Source organism: Mirounga leonina, unplaced genomic scaffold, assembly GCF_011800145.1.
Source record: "Mirounga leonina isolate KUSES-001 unplaced genomic scaffold, KU_Mleo_1.0 Mir_200, whole genome shotgun sequence".
Lineage (NCBI taxonomy): Eukaryota > Metazoa > Chordata > Mammalia > Carnivora > Phocidae > Mirounga > Mirounga leonina.
The window spans coordinates 1,269,028-1,285,964 of NW_023270503.1; the positions used below are offsets into that span (position 1 = coordinate 1,269,028).

The 16,937-nt window shown below is 42.2% G+C and overlaps 1 protein-coding gene across 1 annotated transcript in view; it reads left to right on the forward strand.

The window, feature by feature from the left end:
- Positions 1–15,852, forward strand: part of METTL16 (methyltransferase like 16) — a 64,006-nt gene extending 48,154 nt beyond the window's left edge. Inside the window, exons 7-10 of the mRNA XM_035027541.1 lie at positions 1,532–1,601; positions 2,643–2,732; positions 14,816–14,992; positions 15,128–15,852. Of these exons, the coding sequence (XP_034883432.1) occupies positions 1,532–1,601; positions 2,643–2,732; positions 14,816–14,992; positions 15,128–15,751 (961 nt within the window). The 3' untranslated portion in view covers positions 15,752–15,852. The remainder of the gene's footprint in view (positions 1–1,531; positions 1,602–2,642; positions 2,733–14,815; positions 14,993–15,127) is intronic.
- The last annotated feature ends 1,085 nt before the right edge of the window (positions 15,853–16,937 follow it).

The following is a 16,937-nucleotide window of genomic DNA, read 5'->3' on the forward strand; positions in this document are numbered from 1 at the left end:
TATGACCTCACTGATATGAGGAATTCTTAATCTCAGGAAACAAACTGAGGGTTGCTGGGGTGGGGGGTGGCGTGAGAGGGATGGGGTGACTGAGTGATAGACACTGGGGAGGGTATGTGCTCTGGTAAGCGCTGTGAATTGTGCAAGGCTGTTGAATCTCAGATCTGTACCTCTGAAACAAATAATGCAATATATGTTAAGAAAAAAAAAAAAGAAGAAGAAGATAGCGGGGGGAGCGGAGAATGAAGGGGGGGGAAATCAGAGGGGGAGACGAACCATGAGAGATGATGGACTCTGAAAAACAAACTGAGGGTTCTAGAGGGGAGGGGGGTGGGAGGATGGGTTAGCCTGGTGATGGCTATTAAAGAGGGCACGTTCTGCACGGAGCACTGGGTGTTATGCACAAACAATGAATCATGGAACACTACATCTGAAACTAATGATGTAATGTATGGTGATTAACATAACAATAAAAAATTAAAAAAAAAGATTATTGGTCTCTGTTTGAGTTTCCTTTCCCTGCATTGCTGCTTGGAAATTTCCTTCAGGCAGTAAGCTCTGCCAATTATGGGACTCACCTGGTTTGTTTCTCTCCTGGAGATTATAGGTTTTCACTGCAGTTGTCCAATGTCTGAAAAACAATTGTTACATTTATTTGGCCAGGTTTCCTAGTTGCTTATGATAGAATGCATAGTAGTTAATCTTTCATAGGCTGAATTCTATTTTACCTTTTAACCAGTTCATTCCATCTTCTCCCCACTCCCTCTTCTAGATTTGTGTTTACTAGAAGAAATTGACTTCATATTCTTTTGAAACCCTAATATATATCCTTAAATCATTTGAAGATGAGGCCATCTCAGAGTATAGGTACATGCCAGATTTTACAATTTTTATTAAGATGGTATAGGGGTGTGTTCATACTTTTTTTAGTTGAGGTATAATTTGACATACAATATTGTAGTAGTTTCAGGTATACATGTTTTTATTGTTATTTATTAACTAATTTCTGTCCTAAAGGCCAAATGGCCTTTATTCTGAGTGTCACAGGGGAGACCTCTCTCTTTTTCACTCTCTTTCCAAATATGTACAGTCCTGAATCATTGGAGAGGCTAAGTGGGTTTTTGTTTTTTTTAAGTTGCTTTGGGCTTGTTTTCCCTTATTTTATTATTATTATTTTTTTAAGATTTTATTTATTTATGTGAGACAGAGCACATGAATGGGGCGGGAGGAGGGAGGGGCAGGGGGAGAAGCAGACTCCCCACTGAGCAGGGAGCCCGACACAGGACTCAATCCCAGGACCTCAGGATCATGACCTGAGCTGAAAGCAGATGCTTAACAGACTGAGCCACCCAGGTGCCTTTGTTTTCCTTTGCTAGGTTTGCTCTTTGTCTAAATAAAATTTTTGTTATTATTGCTTGTAACTTAACTCAAAATTTTTTGCTGTTCTCATTTTTTTCATGTGAAAAATGCTTAATTTAAAAATGTAACCATGTAAACAGTGTTTTACTTCTCTGATTTTTTTTTCCCCTAGGTGGTATAGCTGTATGCTGGGGAAAAAATGCAGCCTGGCTCCTCTGAAGGAAGAACTTCGTATACAAGGGGTAAGTCTTTGTCATTACTATTCTAATACATCTCCTCTGGATGGGAGTTAGAGTATGGAATTTTCCTTTATACCTTAAACTCTAAATGTGTTTTGTTTTTATTTTTTAATTTTGTAAAAGAGGCTTTTTATAAATTATTTTTAAAAGGCCTTCTTTGACAGTTAGAGAAAAGATGGAGGAAAACAGGATGGGTACAACATCAGAGAGATACCAGAAATCAGAACACCTGGTTCTACCTGTCACTCACTCCACATCTGACTGCTTTATGATCTCAGAAACTGATATACGTTAGCGGCCTGTTCTGGGTTACATAACTAGTTATCAAAGATCAGCTAGAACTAGAATGATACTCCTGCAAGTTTGCTTCCCTTTATGGTGCAGTCCACATTAATTCAGCCCCTTGCTTCTCTTTTGAAAAGCAGGTGGCAAATTAATACTGCCTCCTGACTCCTCTCCCAGTTTATGGTGTTTGGGCACAAGTAAGCGTGAGCCAGATTACTTTTCAGAGAAGGGGGTCAAATGTGTGGTCAGTGGTAGAGACCAAGCTTCTGATTTCTGGTTTCTCTCAGACATTGTACCCATCCTGATTTCCCTATCACACCTTTTCTTTGTTAAAATTCTAACAGCAACAAAGTAGTTTCATTTTTTCCCCCCTAAAATCTGATAGACAAAAAGGGAGACTGCATAGCTGTATCTAGCTAGGCTTTGGTGGCTCGTTTTCCCAAAAGAAAAGAAAAGAAAAAAAAACATTTGAATCATTTACCAGTGGTTCTTTGAAGAGCTGTGTTATTTTGGGTGTTTTGAATATTTGGACTTTGAAACCAGAACTCTAAATTCTCTCTAATGTTTTAGGAGAGAAAAAAACAAAACACAACTTTGTTGGGAGATAATTTAGATAGCTATGCATAACTGTTTTGGGATAGTAGTGTTTGTTAACTGATAAAAAGAAAAATGAACACATAATTAATATGAGGCAACAACCCAAAACATACTGGTAGAATTACTTCAATTTGATTAAGATGACATGTTTGTTGGTTTCAGGTTCCTAAAGTCACCTACACTGAGTTCTGTCAAGGTCGGACAATGAGATGGGCTTTAGCTTGGAGTTTTTATGATGATGTTACAGTACCAGTAAGTAGAGACTTTGCTTTAGCTTCTCCAAATGCAAGCGCATGATGGGTTTTAGTAGATCACAAATGAACTAAATCTGTACTGCCTTGGTTTCCTTGAAGTTTGCCCCAAATGCTTATTTCGGAATGGGAAGTGGTTGTGAAATAAGACAGTCCTGGGGCACCTGGGTGGCTCAGTCGTTAAGCGTCTGCCTTCGGCTCAGGTTATGATCACAGAGTCTTGGGATCGAGCCCCGTGTCGGGCTCCCTGCTCAGCGGGAAGCCTGCTTCTCCCTCTCCCATTCCCCCTGCTTGTGTTCGCTCTCTTGCTATGTCTCTCTCTCTGTCAAATAAATAAATAAAATCTTAAAAAAAAAAAAAAAAAGACACAGTCCTAGAAGGCTGACTGTGGTGACCATGGAGGCTTTCTCTGGGTTTGTGCAACACAGTGATTCTTGCTCAGCATATATAAATGAATTAGAAATGTGTCTTTTGGGAATTAAAAATTCAGGTAATATAACCTGTAGAAACACCTTGCAAATATAATTATTCTGCTGGATATTCCTTAAGAATTGAAATTGAAGTCTGTTTATTTTGATACTTTCATAGAGAAGCTGTTTCCTGTGGTTATTGGTGAATACAGAAATTGCTGTTTGGGGTTGCAGGCTTTTGATATGTAACATTTAGGGATCATTGCAGTAAAAGGTTGTGTGTTAGCTTTAAAATTACCAGTAGAAAATTGGTCAGTTTTGAAGCTGGGTGATAGGTCATTATTCTAGTCTCTCTACTTTGCATCTGCTTAAGCTTGAACATTTTCTGGAATAGAATATTTTTGTTGTTGTTTTTGTTTTTTAAGATTTTATTTATTTTGAGAGAGAGAGAGTGCACAAACGGGGGGGAGGGGCAGACAGTGAGGGAGAAGCAGACTCCCTGCTGAGCAGGGAACCCAATGCGATGCGGGACTTGTTCCCAGGGTCCTGGGATCATGACCTGAGCCAAAGGCAGACGCCCAACCGACTGAGCCACCCAGGTGCCCCTGGAATAGAATGTTTTAAAAAGTAATTTGTTCTATACACCAAAAACTAATGATGTAATGTATGGTGATTAACATAACATAATAATAAAAAAAATAATGATAATTTGTTCTACAAACTTCTCTTTGTCCTCTGTGCTATTGTGTGTAAAGGAAAAATACTTCTGAACTGGTTAGACTGAATAATTTTTCTGGGCTGTACTGAGAGGTGGTAATAGAATAGCATCTGTTTATTCTCATAGTTCCTTCACAGGAGTGCTCGACCTTGTTGCTGGAGCCATGGTTCTATATTAAGTTTATGCATACATTGCTCAGCACTGTACTCCCGTGGTATTTGTGGGGATCTGGTACCTGGTCCTCCCGCTTTCTGACCCCCTGTCCATACAATATGCGTGTTCTGGTTGCTCCTCTCCCAAAGGCTTAGTTGCACTTGGTCTTTCAAGTCATCTTAAATGTTGCTGTGTCTAGAGCAGTAGAGACATGTGCAGAACCACAAGCGGACAGCTTGCAGATGTTTCTTTTCTTTTTTTTTTTTTTTAAGATTTTATTTATTTGAGAGAGAGAGAATGAGAGACAGAGAGCATGAGAGGGAGGAGGGTCAGAGGGAGAAGCAGACTCCCCGCCGAGCAGGGAGCCCGATGCGGGACTCGATCCCGGGACTCCAGGATCATGACCCGAGCCGAAGGCAGCCGCTCAACCAACCGAGCCACCCAGGCGCCCCAGTTTGCAGATGTTTCTGAATACATGGGCTCACATTGAAAACTCAGCCTGTCCTTCCTGCACTCTGCTACTAGGTGTGCTGCTGCGTTGAAGGAAGTCTGCCAGGGGCGCCTGGGTGGCTCAATCCGTTAAGTGTCTGCCTTCGGCTCAGGTCATGATCCCAGGGTGCTGGGATCGAGCCCCACGTTGGGCTCCCTGCTCAGCTGGCACCTGCTTCTCCTCTGCCTGCTGCTACCCCGTTTGTGCTCTCACTCTCTCTCTCTCTTTGACAAATAAATAAAATCTTAAAAAAAAAAGAGAAAGAAATGTGTCTCCCAGTCAAGTTTGAATGACCTATCATGTAGAAGTCTATACCCACCTCTGTACAATGCAGTAGGGAAACTAGAAGTCAGTGTTTGAAATGTCCACTGTTTAAAAAGATGGTCCTAATTTTTTTTTACCTCCCTATAGGATTATCCTTTCTGTCATTTTCTAGAATATTGGCGTTTTCACACCAAATTGTTAAAATCCTTAGTAATGCCCTAGGTTATCCCTCTGTAGACACTGGGTTATCCCTGTGCAGACACTAACAGTTGTAGGAAAGTGGAACTGCGCCTGTTTCCAAATGCTTTCTGTTTAATCTGCTTCCTACATTTGTTGGCGCCGCAGGTGGAAGAGCTTATGATGGGCTCTGGCACTTTCCGTGCCATCTCAGAGCCCAGAGTTACCTTTGCCCTCTTGGATTAGTAGCCATTTCAGATCAAAATATCAAAGGGCACTATGTTTCTGTGTTAGCAGAATTAGCTTATTTTGAAAAGGAACCTTCTCCCTCCCTGTCTTTTAGGCCATGCTTGAGCCCTATTTGTAGTTTCAACCATTAAAGAATGCCTCTTGCAAAGAGGCATTCTTGCAAAGGGCCTCGTGTTTCTCCCATGCCAGAGTACTCCCTCCTCACCACTACCCTCAACTCAAAGCTGTTAATAATGCGTTCCCAAGTGTTCCATTAGGTGCACTCAAACTGCTACAGGGAAAATGGCAGTTTCTGATTTGCAGTAACCCAGCAACAGTTTCTTAGCACTGGTTCTCTTGATCAGCAGCTGCTTTCCCAGGGGTAGTCCCAGGGCACTGGTGAGGTTTTCAGTGGGCTGTCCTCTTGGTTCTCCTTCCCTCCACCTGGACCTCTCCCCACCCCTTGCGTTTTGAAATGCTTGTCTGACTTTTTCCCCCTCTTGTTCCTGTTAGGGATGGGGAGATAGGATGCTGCTTTCAATGAGAGGAAGCCAAGGACTAGAGCTAGTTAAGTAGAAATATTGACCTACTTCCCCACCCCACCCCCACTCCTGCCTTTTTAGGGTAAATGTGCAAGTTACTATGGCAACTTCTGTTTTCACTTATCTCAGGCCCACTGACTCTGTCTCTGTTGGTGCTGAATGCTAAAAAAAATTCTGATTCAAGTGCCTACACTAAGTCCATTGCTCTTGTCTGATTTATTTTAGCAACAAAAAGATGAGTCTTAGTGTTGATGGAATTTTTGTACAATCATTCCTGACTGATGATGAATATAAGGAAGCATATTGTGAGGACTGTTCTTTACAAATTTAACAAGCCACTTAGAATGTCTCTTTGTCCCAGCTTCTCCTCTAATTGCTCAGGGTGTTACTTTAGCTTTGCTTTGCTTTCAGAAGTTTAACACTTGTTAAAATAAGGAAAAATAATGTGGTCCCAGGAAGTTGTGCACTCTTGGTATGAGCATTGCTCTAGAACTCTGGTTTTAAGAAAATTATCCCCCTGTGTTCAAGACATTTCTTTTAAGCCTGGAGACTTTCCTGTCTAGGGAGTAAAACTAGAGGGATTTTGGAAAGCAGATGGAGGGAAGGGGTCAAATTAATCAGGTAACCTTGTTAGTGTCAGAGCTCGGTTCTCCTGGCAATACTGTCCTTACTACTGCGTAGGTATTCACACTGGTTCTAGATAGATTAGGGATTCTGTATAGGGTGCCACAGGGGGATGACAGCTGGGGGCAGATGTCAGGTTGGTACTTCAGGCCTTGCTCTCATTTTAACCAGAGCTGATCTGCTTGCATCGATGTTACGTATTGATTTTATTTCTTGAAAAGATTCTGCTGTTAAATGGTTTGAAAACCAGTACTATACCAGGCTATATAGTAGGCTGTAAAACAGATGCAGTGATTAAGGAGCTGAGCTTTTGAGCAAAACCAGAGCCAGAGTCCAGAAGGACTCTTTTCTTAGTTACTTATTAAGTATGACCTTCATTGTGATAATACCCAAGAAAAAACACACCATTTTCTGTCCTTTCAGTGACAGGTTTTATGGGTGGGAAGCACAAAGCATTGCTACGGAATTATAACTGAGTAAGTGCTGAAATGAATGGTCAGGCATTAGGGAGTTCCCAAAATGAAAGCAGTTCTGGCTGGTCTAGTCAGAGCTGACTTCATGGAGGAGTTGTCAGTATCTGACTGGTGCTCAGTAAGTTTTCTTTGAATGTTGAAAGGAATGGTGTAGGGTTTGTACTAAGGTGCAGCATTGTGAACGAGACATTAATAGGTCTAATAGATTTGAAGCATGGAGATAGTCTCTGTTATTTGAATGCATCACACACATTAATGTCATTTTTATTTAAACCTGACAACAATCAAGTGAAAGTAGATGGCATTATCCCCACTTTCTATATGAGGAAACTGGGGGCTCTAAAAAGTCAGGTTAGTCCTTGGGTCGCCTGGGTGGCTCAGTTGTTAAGCATCTGCCTTCGGCTCAGCTCATGATCCCGGGGTCCTGGGATCAAGCCCCGCATCGGGAAGCCTGCTTCTCCCTCTCCCACTCTCCCTGCTTATGTTCCTGCTCTCACTCTCTCTCTCTCTGTCAAGTAAATAAATAAAATATTAAAAAAAAAAACAAAACAGGCTAGTCCTCAACCATGCTAACATAATTATTCATTTGTTTTGACCCATGTTTCACCACAGCAGTCTCAAAAAGTTTTTTTTTATCTCTAATTCTTAAAATTTAAATGCAGTTAATTAACATAATGTATTACTGGTTTCAGAAATAGAGGTCAGTGATTCATAAGTCTTATATAATACACAGTGCTCATTACGTCGTGTGCCCTCCTCAATGTCCATCACCCAGTTACCCCATCCCCCCACCTCCCTCCCCTCCAGCAGCCCTGTTTGTTTCCTATGATTAACAGTTTCTTACGGTTTGTCTCTGGTTTCATCTTGTTTTATTTTTTCCTCTCTTCCCCTATGATCCTCTGTTTGTTTCTTAAATTCCACATATCAGTGAGATCATATGATAATTGTCTTTCTCTGACTGATTTATTTCGCTTAGTGTAATACCCTCTAGTTCCATCCACATCATTGCAAATGGCAAGATTTCATATTTTTTGACGGCTGAGTAGTATTCCATTGTATATATACACCCCATCTTTATCCATTCGTCTGTCGATGGACATCTGGGTTCTTTCCATAGTTTGGCTATTGTGGACATTGCTGTTATAAACATTGGGGTGCAGGTGCCCCTTTGGATCACTACATTTGTATCTTTGGGGTAAATACACAGTAGTGCAAACCTGGGTCATAGGGTAGCTCTATTTTCAACTTCTCCCGGGTGGCTCTATATTCCAGTTTTCCAGAATGTCTTTACTAGCTTGCATTCCCACCAACAGTGTAAGAGAGGGTTCCCCTTTCTCCACATCCTCTCCAACATCTGTTGTTTCCTGACTTGTTAATTTTAGCCATTCTGACCAGTGTGAGGTGGTATCTCATGGTGGTTTTGATTTGTATTTCTCTGATGCCAAGTGATGTTGAGCATTTTTTCATGTGTCTGTTGGCCATTTGTGTGTCTTCTTTAGAGAAATGTTTGTTCGTGTCTTCCAGCAGTCTCAAAATTAACATTACCATCAACAAAATGATTTGTGGAAATAACTATTTTGTCCTTTTTTCATTTCTTTTGTCCTTGGGGACTGTCTCCTGATAGATTTTAAAGTCATTTGGAATGTTTCTTTGTGGGTTTATGCCACCAAGGCCATACACAGTTAGTGGATTCATTTGTTTCGTTTCTTAGGGATTTCTTTTTGTGAGCTATTTAATTTTGTAATTGTGAAAGATACATGGCTTCAAAGTCAAATCTCAAAAGAAAAAAAAGGTATAGTCAGTAGTCTAGCTTCTCTTGTCTTTTTGAAACATCCTAATCCTTCACTTCTCCATGGGTCATTATAATTTATCCTTCCATTGTGTGTGTGTGTGTGTTTTAACATAGGAAATATACATGTAGGGTTCAGACCACCACGACTGGTTGGCTCAGTTGGAAGAGCATGCGACTCTTGAATTTGGGGTCATGAGTTTGAGCCCCATGGTGGGTGTGGCGATTACTTTAAAACAAAAGAAAGTCTTGGGCGCCTGAGTGGTTCAGTCGTTAAGCGTCTGCCTTCGGCTCAGGTCATGATCCCAGAGTCCTGGGATCGAGTCCCACATCGGGCTCCCTGCTTGGCAGGAAGCCTGATTCTCCCTCTCCCATCCCTCCTGCTGTGTTCTCTCTGTCGCTGTGTCTCTGTCAAATAAATAAAATCTTAAAAAAAAAATCATTTAAAAAAAAGTGATGGGGTACCTGGGTGGCTCAGTCAGCCTTGGGCTCATGTCATGATCCTGGGGTCCTGGGATCAAGCCCCAGTCAGACTCCCTGCTGGGCATGGAGCCTGCTTCCCCTCTCCCTCTGCTCCTCCCCCTGCTATCTCTCAAATAAATAAAATCTTCAAAAAATAATAATAATAAAAAAGAGTCACATGCTCTATTGACTTAGCCAGCCAGCCAGGTGCCCCGATTTCAGGACATTTTAAACAGTAACCTGTCAGATTAAGATAGCAATAGATATGCCCACGGAACTGTTTGATAATAAGGGAGTTACACCCTTAGACAACAAAATACTCAATCTACTTCGTGGCAGCAGAGCTGATACACATTCAAATAAGGCATAGTTGGTAAGATAGTCTGACTGTCCCTCCCGGCACACCTCCTGTCAATATTCTAGTCAGGTGTCACTCTTGGCCCTTGGCTTTCTTTCTCCAAATAGTGAGAGCCTGTGCAGAATCAGAGCTCCCAGGCATTCGGCTTGTTTCTGGAGGGCTGGGCGGGCGGAACGCAGCATCAGCCATTCAGAGTTCAGCAGAGCAGTAAGGACTCCACTGCAGTGGCCAAGAGCAAGAGCACTCCTTTCCCCTCAAGACCATTCTGGAGGTTGCTTTGTCAAAACAAGGAGGCTGTGGCTACATGCTCAGCAGATCTCTAGTGAATGACTCCCATCTTTTCCTGCAGATCCTAGGGAGAACTTAATGATTCATGTAGCTGTGGCTTCTCTGGGAGGTTTTGCCTTAGCTACAGTTAACAGGCAGCATAGCAGGTGCTACATGGATTTGTGTCAAGTTGTACCTCATTTGAAAGTCTCTTGACTGATTGCGTCACTGAGATCTAGGCATTAAACTAAGAGGGAGGATTCAAGAGATTTATAGACAGCCCTGCTAGGTAAAGCATATTTTAAAATTTAAGAACTGTTATTGTTCAGTTTATGGTTTCAATCTACTGTATTTTCAACTATGCAACAAAATAACACTTGAGGCCCCTCCCGCTGATCGTTATTCATTAAATCCTTGTAATTCAAAAGATACAAAGCCAATATCCCCTGTGGGGTCTAGAGTTCCTCACCAAACTTCTTTCACATTGTCCTTTCAGCTGGGGAATACAGTAGTACATCTTCTAATCCAAAATTAGTTGTAAGTTCACCTTCCAGTTCTTCACATTAAACTGAACTAGCTGTTGTAAATAAGCTGTTGTTTTACAGTTTAAAATGTTGAATTATTTATGTTATCTTGCCTGCTTAAAGTACATTATGATAGTTTGAGTATAGCACTCTTCATTTAAAATATTTGTGGTTTTGGGTGCCTGGGTGGTTCATTTGGTTAAGCGTCTGCCTTCAGCTTGGGTCATGATCCTGGAGTCCTGGGATCGAGTCCCACATCGGGCTCCCTGCTCAGCAGGGAGTCTGCTTCTCCCTCTGACCTTCACCCTGCTCTTGCTCTCTCTCTCACTCTCTCAAATAAATAAAATCTTTAAAAAAATATAAAATATTTGTAGTTTGAGATCATAAGCATATTTGCAAATAAGTTTATCTCAATTGGGAGAAAACAGACAGTTTCTATACTAGTGTTGAGGCAGGGTATAAAATTACCTGTTACTAGAGACCTGTGGGGTTGAATTTAAATATTAATTTCTCAAGGCCTACCTCTGTATTTTAGTCTGGCCCTGCCTACTAAGAAATTTCAGTACAAACACGAGGAGGAAAGAATGATTGCTGTAAGCCAAGCTTAGGATAAACCTCAGTCATTTAAAAACTTTGAGAATTTCTAGGGGCCGCCTGGGTGGCTCATTGGGTTAAGCGTTTGACTCTTGATTTCGGCTCAAGTCATGATCTCAGGGTTGTGGGATCAAGCCCCGTGTTGGGGCTCCACACTCAGCAGGGAGTCTGCTTCTCTCTCCCTCTTCCTCCTTTCCCTCTGCCCCTCCCCCTGCTCTTGTGTGCATTCTGTCTCTCTCAAATAAATGGGTAAATCTTTTTAAAAATGTTTAAAAACTGAGAATCTCAGGACGCCTGGGTGACTTAGTCATTTAAGCGTCTGCCTTTGGATCAGGTCATGATCCCAGGGTCCTTGGATCGAGTCCCGCATGCTGAGCAAGGAGCCTGCTTCTCCCTCTGCCTGCCACTCGCCCTGATTGTGCTCTCTCCTTTCTCTCTCTCTCTGACAAATAAATAAAATCCATTTTTAAAAAATACAATAAAAAAATAAAAACTGAGAATTTCTAGATTATGAATTATCTGTCTCTTGAGTGCCTAGTTTCTATAATAGAATAAAACTGAAACAGTCCTATGTATATGTACGTGTGTATTAAAGCAATTCACTAAAGGGGTGCCTGGGTGGCTCAGTCGGTTGAATGTCCGACTCTTGATTTTGGCTCAGGGTCATGGGATGGAGCCCAACTGACTCTGAGCTCAGCAGGGAGTGTGCTTGAGATTCTCTCCCTCTGCCCCTCTCCCTGCATGTGCATGCACATGCACTCCCTCCATCTCTCTCTCAAATAAATAAATGAAATCTTTAAAGCAATTCACTGAAAATATTCAGAAGTACCAGATTTATCAGTTGTCCATTACATATGAAAAACTGGGGCCACGTGCCAGGTAAAGGAGCTGTGTTTGAGATACAGAAGTTTTCATTTTCATCCTGGGGTAATAGGGTAATAAATTGCCTATTTTGTTATTTCTGACTCCCTCAGAACTTGGAAAGTGGATCCATGATAGAGCTCTTACTAGGTTTGGTGAGGATGCATTTCTTTCCTTTAAGTTCTAGAAATGATAATGAATCCTTTCTTTTTTTTGGAGAAAGAATATTGTAGGCCAGCCCTAGCATGACAAATTGAGAAATAGCAACATCTTCACTATGCTTGTTGGAATTTAAGCACAAGTGATTACCATCTCTGTCAGAAAAGATATGAGGTGCTGTCCTTTTAGCCATATTTGTCAGTGACCTTTGGTGTGCTGAGTGGGCTGTCAGGGATGATCCTGTTACCTGTCCATAGTAAACAGCCTTGGATATTGGGGAATCTGGTTCTTGTCCCCCATCCCCCTCCTATACACCACTAACTTTCTTCCTCCCCAGCTTAAGCTCCTTAGTGAAAAGTACTAGACTCTCAGTAGACTGTAGGAGTTATCTTTCTTATGTTGGGTGATTGAGTAATAACAATACTTCTGTGTTAATATCAATATGAATTTCTCTCATCTTGTCTGAAACGTTAATTGAACAAGTTCAGACTCAGAGCCTCGAGTCCACAATTCATTTTTCAAGAACAAGTTTTTTTTTTTTTTTAAGATTATTTATTTATTTATTTAACAGAGAGAGAGAGAGAGAGAGAGAGAGAGATAGCGAGAGCAGGAACACAAGCAAGGGGAGTGGGAGAGGGAGAAGCAGGCTTCCTGCTGAGCAGGGAACCCGACGCAGGGCTCAATCCCAGGATCCCGGGATCATTACCTGAGCTGAAGGCAGACGCTTAACGACTGAGCCACCCAGGCTCCCCAAGAACAAGTTCTTAGTCATATACATACCCTTGTTTTTGGTCCTTTTCTTTTTCTTTTTCTTTTCTTTCTTTTTTTTTTTTTTAAAGATTTTATTTATTTATTTGACAGAGAAGAGCGTGCAGGAGAGCTCACAAGTGGGTGGGGAAGGGCAGAGGGAGAGGGAAAAGCAGACTCCCCGCTGAGTAGCAATGAGGGGGGCTGGATCCCAGGACCTTGGGATCATGACCCAAACCAAAGGCAGAAGCTTAACTGACTGAGCCACCCAGGCACCCCTGGTCCTTTTCTCCTAAGCTTGTTTTCTAGTGTTCTTTAATTTCCTTTTTTTATTTTTATTTTTTTTAATTAATATCTGGTATAAAGGGAGAATATAGATTATTTCTTAGAAATATGATCTAGAAGTTTTTTTTTTTTTAGATTTTATTTATTTATTTGAGAGAGAGAGAAACAGCATGAGAGGGGATAGGGTCAAAGGGAGAAGCAGGCTCCCCGCCGAGCCGGGAGCCCGATACGGGACTCGATCCCAGGACTCCGAGATCATGACCTGAGCTGAAGGCAGTCGCTTAACCAACTGAGCCACCCAGGTGCCCAGATCTAGAAGTTTTCTAGCATAGAAAAAACTGCCTGTTTTGTTGTGTATTTATGAGATGTGGAGTTGTTGGTTAGTTTGTACAAGGCCTTGCAGTAAGTGGACCTGACTGTGTGTGTTCGCATGTGTCTGTGTGTGTCTCCGGTGGGGTTGTGGTTAGCTACACCAGCACTGAGGGGCTGCTGCTTGCGGGAGGGTCTTCAAAGCTGTTAAGGTGTTTTCTCTTTATGAGCCTTCTCCTTATAATCCTTACCTGCTCATTTTGACCCTAACCTTTAGAATTATCTTCATTTTTTAAAGTTTTGATAAATTTTGCTGACAGGTACAGATCTGTCTCTTAAAACAAAGTGTTCATAATATATCTGGTCTTAGCTAAGAGTCATTAAAAAAATTTAGTAAATTTTGGGGTGCCTTGGTGGCTCAGTCGTTAAGCGTCTGCCTTCGGCTCAGGTCATGGTCCCAGGGTCCTGGGATCGAGCCCCACATCGGTCTCCCTGCTCGGCGGGAAGCCTGCTTCTCCCTCTCCCACTCCCCCTGCTTGTGTTCCCTCTCTCGCTGTGTCTCTCTCTCTCTCAAATAAATACGTAAAATCTTAAAAAAAAAATTTAGTAAATTTTTACCTTTATAGAAATAAGTTTTAAATACAGCAATGTCATTTAGTTTTTAAAATGGAACTTGAGTCCCTCTAGTGGGTAGAGTATAATGCACTTCCTAAGCTTGAAATCGGAAGACGACAGTCTTGAATGATGTGGAACTGGCTTTTAAATCCATTCTTCTTGTCACTACTGGTGTCTCCTCTTCCAGCAGAGGCAGTGCTCAGCTAACTGTTGGCTTGGTCCTCACGTTAGCCAAGATTCAGCAGGCCTCCTTCTCTGCCCATGTGACCCTAGTGGCCCTGGTCATTCCTCGCATGTGATCTCACAGGCTGTGGCTAACAGCTGCTTTCCTTCAAGCCTCAGCAAGTATCAACTTAGACTACATATAGGAGATTTTAAACCATGCAGTTTTTTTTTTTTTAAGATTTTATTTATTTATTTGAGAAAGAGAGCATAAGCGGGGGAGGGGCAGAGGGAGAGAGAGAAGCAGACTCCCCGCTGAGCAGGGAGCCTGACTTGGACTTGCGGCTTGATCCCAGGACCCCCGGGATCACGACCCAAGCCAAAGGCAGATGCTCAACCGAGTGAGACACCCAAGTGCCCCTAAACCATGCAGTTCTTTAAAGAAGAGAACACAGTGCTCCCAGCGCCCTTGAGTTGCCATGAAATAAATAATTGTACAGGTGTGTGTTGGGCACAACACATAGATGAAGAACATTTAGTAATTGGAGGGTGTTATATACCGATAGCCTATGGCAAAGAACCTGGGTTTGGGGTTCAATTCTAACTTTGCAAATTACTAACTATGTGACCCTGATATGGTTACATATCTTTGTATCTTAGTTTTCCTTTCTATAAAATGAGGAGGTGATAAATCTATTTGGCAGAGTTGTTTTAAGTATTGAAAGTAAATGTGCAAAGGCCTTTTTGTTTTTAGTGCTCTGCATTTGGTAGTAGAAGTCATGGAAATGTCCCTAGTTGAGTTCATTGTAATGCATGGGATTTGATTATTTGGATTACTTTCCCTTCTTCCCCCATGCCTTCTTTTTCTTTCAGTCACCACCCAGTAAGCGAAGAAAATTAGAGAAGTCAAGGAAACCCATTACATTCGTAGTGTTGGAGTCTGTGATGAAAGAATTGTCCCTTAAAGCATCATCGTCCCTGGGCTCTGAGACAGTGGAAGGCATAGTAGTTGTGACAGCATGGATTGAAAAAATCCTCACCGACCTGAAGGTACCTGGTTAAGCACATTGAAGAAGTACTTACAACAATCTCTTTTTTCCTTCCTCCTCGTTTTTGTTTTTTTTTTAAAGGAGTTTTGAGAGGAGAAAAGTGATTTCCTCTAAAATTCTGTTTTTCCTCCAATAGGTCCAGCATAAGCGAGTTCCCTGTGGAAAGGAAGAAGTTAGCCTTTTTCTAACAGCAATAGAAAACTCCTGGATTCATTTAAGGAGAAAGAAAAGAGAACGAGTGAGACAATTGAGAGAAGTTCCCCGAGCTCCTGAGGATGTCATCCAAGCCTTGGAGGAGAAAAAGTCCACCCCCAAAGAGTCTGGCAGTAGCCAAGATTTGGCCCAGGGCCCCGGGGAGAGTGTCCCATGTGGGCCTGCTTCACAGGAAGGCGAGTCTGCCACTGTTGAGGGCCATTGCTCAAACCAGGATCTCCTTTCCCAGGAAGAAAACCCAGAACCCATGGAGGATGAAAGGAATGAGGAAAAGGGAGGGATGGAGGTTTTGGAGAGTTGTAAAGGCTCTAGCAATGGAGCCCAGGACCGAGAGGCTTCTGAGCAGTTCAGCAGTCCAGTGTCTGAAAAGGGGAGCCATCTCCAAGGAGTGGCTGGACATTACCTATTCAAGTGTTTGATAAATGTGAAGAAGGAGGAGGATGATGCTTTAGTTGAAATGCATTGGGTTGAGGGCCAGAACAGGGATTTGATGAACCAGCTTTGTACCTATATACGTAACCAAATTTTCAGGCTTGTTGCTAGTTAACTTCTTGCACAGTTGGGAAAGTTTCTATAAAGTAGCCTGCTTTGGGGTGGCAAGAGGCATTCCACCATAGGCCCACTGATAACATTATGTGCAATTATCTTTAAAATAAAATAAACAAATCTATTTTAAAACACTCCCCACTCCCACCCCTTTAAAGTTATTGGGCATTAGTATGGTAGTTCATAAGGAAAAGTTGTTACCAGCATCAACAAAAAGCTATCCGTAAACCCAGGAGGGATTTAAACCTGACTTAAGCTGACCACCTTAGCTTTAGGCTGAGGCCGAAAGGATTGTTTTTGGAGTCTGGTCTGGGTCGGAACTACAGAGCATCCTGCTCGGTCATCCCTAGTTGCTTCTTGAGGAGGGGTGGCTTTCTCGTTCTCTGAATGGAGGCAGTACATCGGAGAGATAGGCCCTGTGCCCATTTCCAGAGTCACCTGCAAGACTTCTCTGGGTACATAGGATTGGTTACCCTTGAGTCAGTCCTGAGGAAGGAACTGGCCTAATGGTAGGTGGTGGGAGAGTCAGGGAGAGAAAGCTTAGTAATGCCAGGAAGAAGGGCTGACCTGGGAGGGCGCCTGGAAGCGTCACATTCCTGATTCATGTCTGTTTTGATGGTGCTTATTTCAGAAAACAGAATTAGGTAAGCCAAACTCCCACCAGATGTGACTGAGACACAACAGAATGAAGCCATACCCCTACCTCCCCTGTTTGAAAGTACGGTTTTGTAGTGGTTTTACTGATGTGTATTTTTTCTTTTTCTTTTTTTTTTTTAAAGATTTTATTTATTTGAGAGAATAAGAGAGAGCACATGAGAGGGGGGAGGATTAGAGGGAGAAGCAGACTCCCCGCCGAGCAAGGAGCCCGATGTGGGACTCAATCCAGGGACTCCAGGATCATGACCTGAGCCGAAGGCAGTCGCTTAACCAACTGAGCCACCTAGGCGCCCTATAATTTTTTTTCTTTTGACATTTGAAGTGGAGCTTTGTTTTATTTTTAATATAAGAATATGCAGAATTGAAATCTGTCAATCCCGTTTGAATCCTGGGATTCGGGGGAATATTTCCATAGATCTGAATGGATAAATGACTGATGATAGAAATAAGAAATGGAGCAAGATAGTTATGAGCAGTAGGTTGCCTAAGAAAGTCTCATCTATTGGCAGAGAAGTTGTAGCTGATCTTAT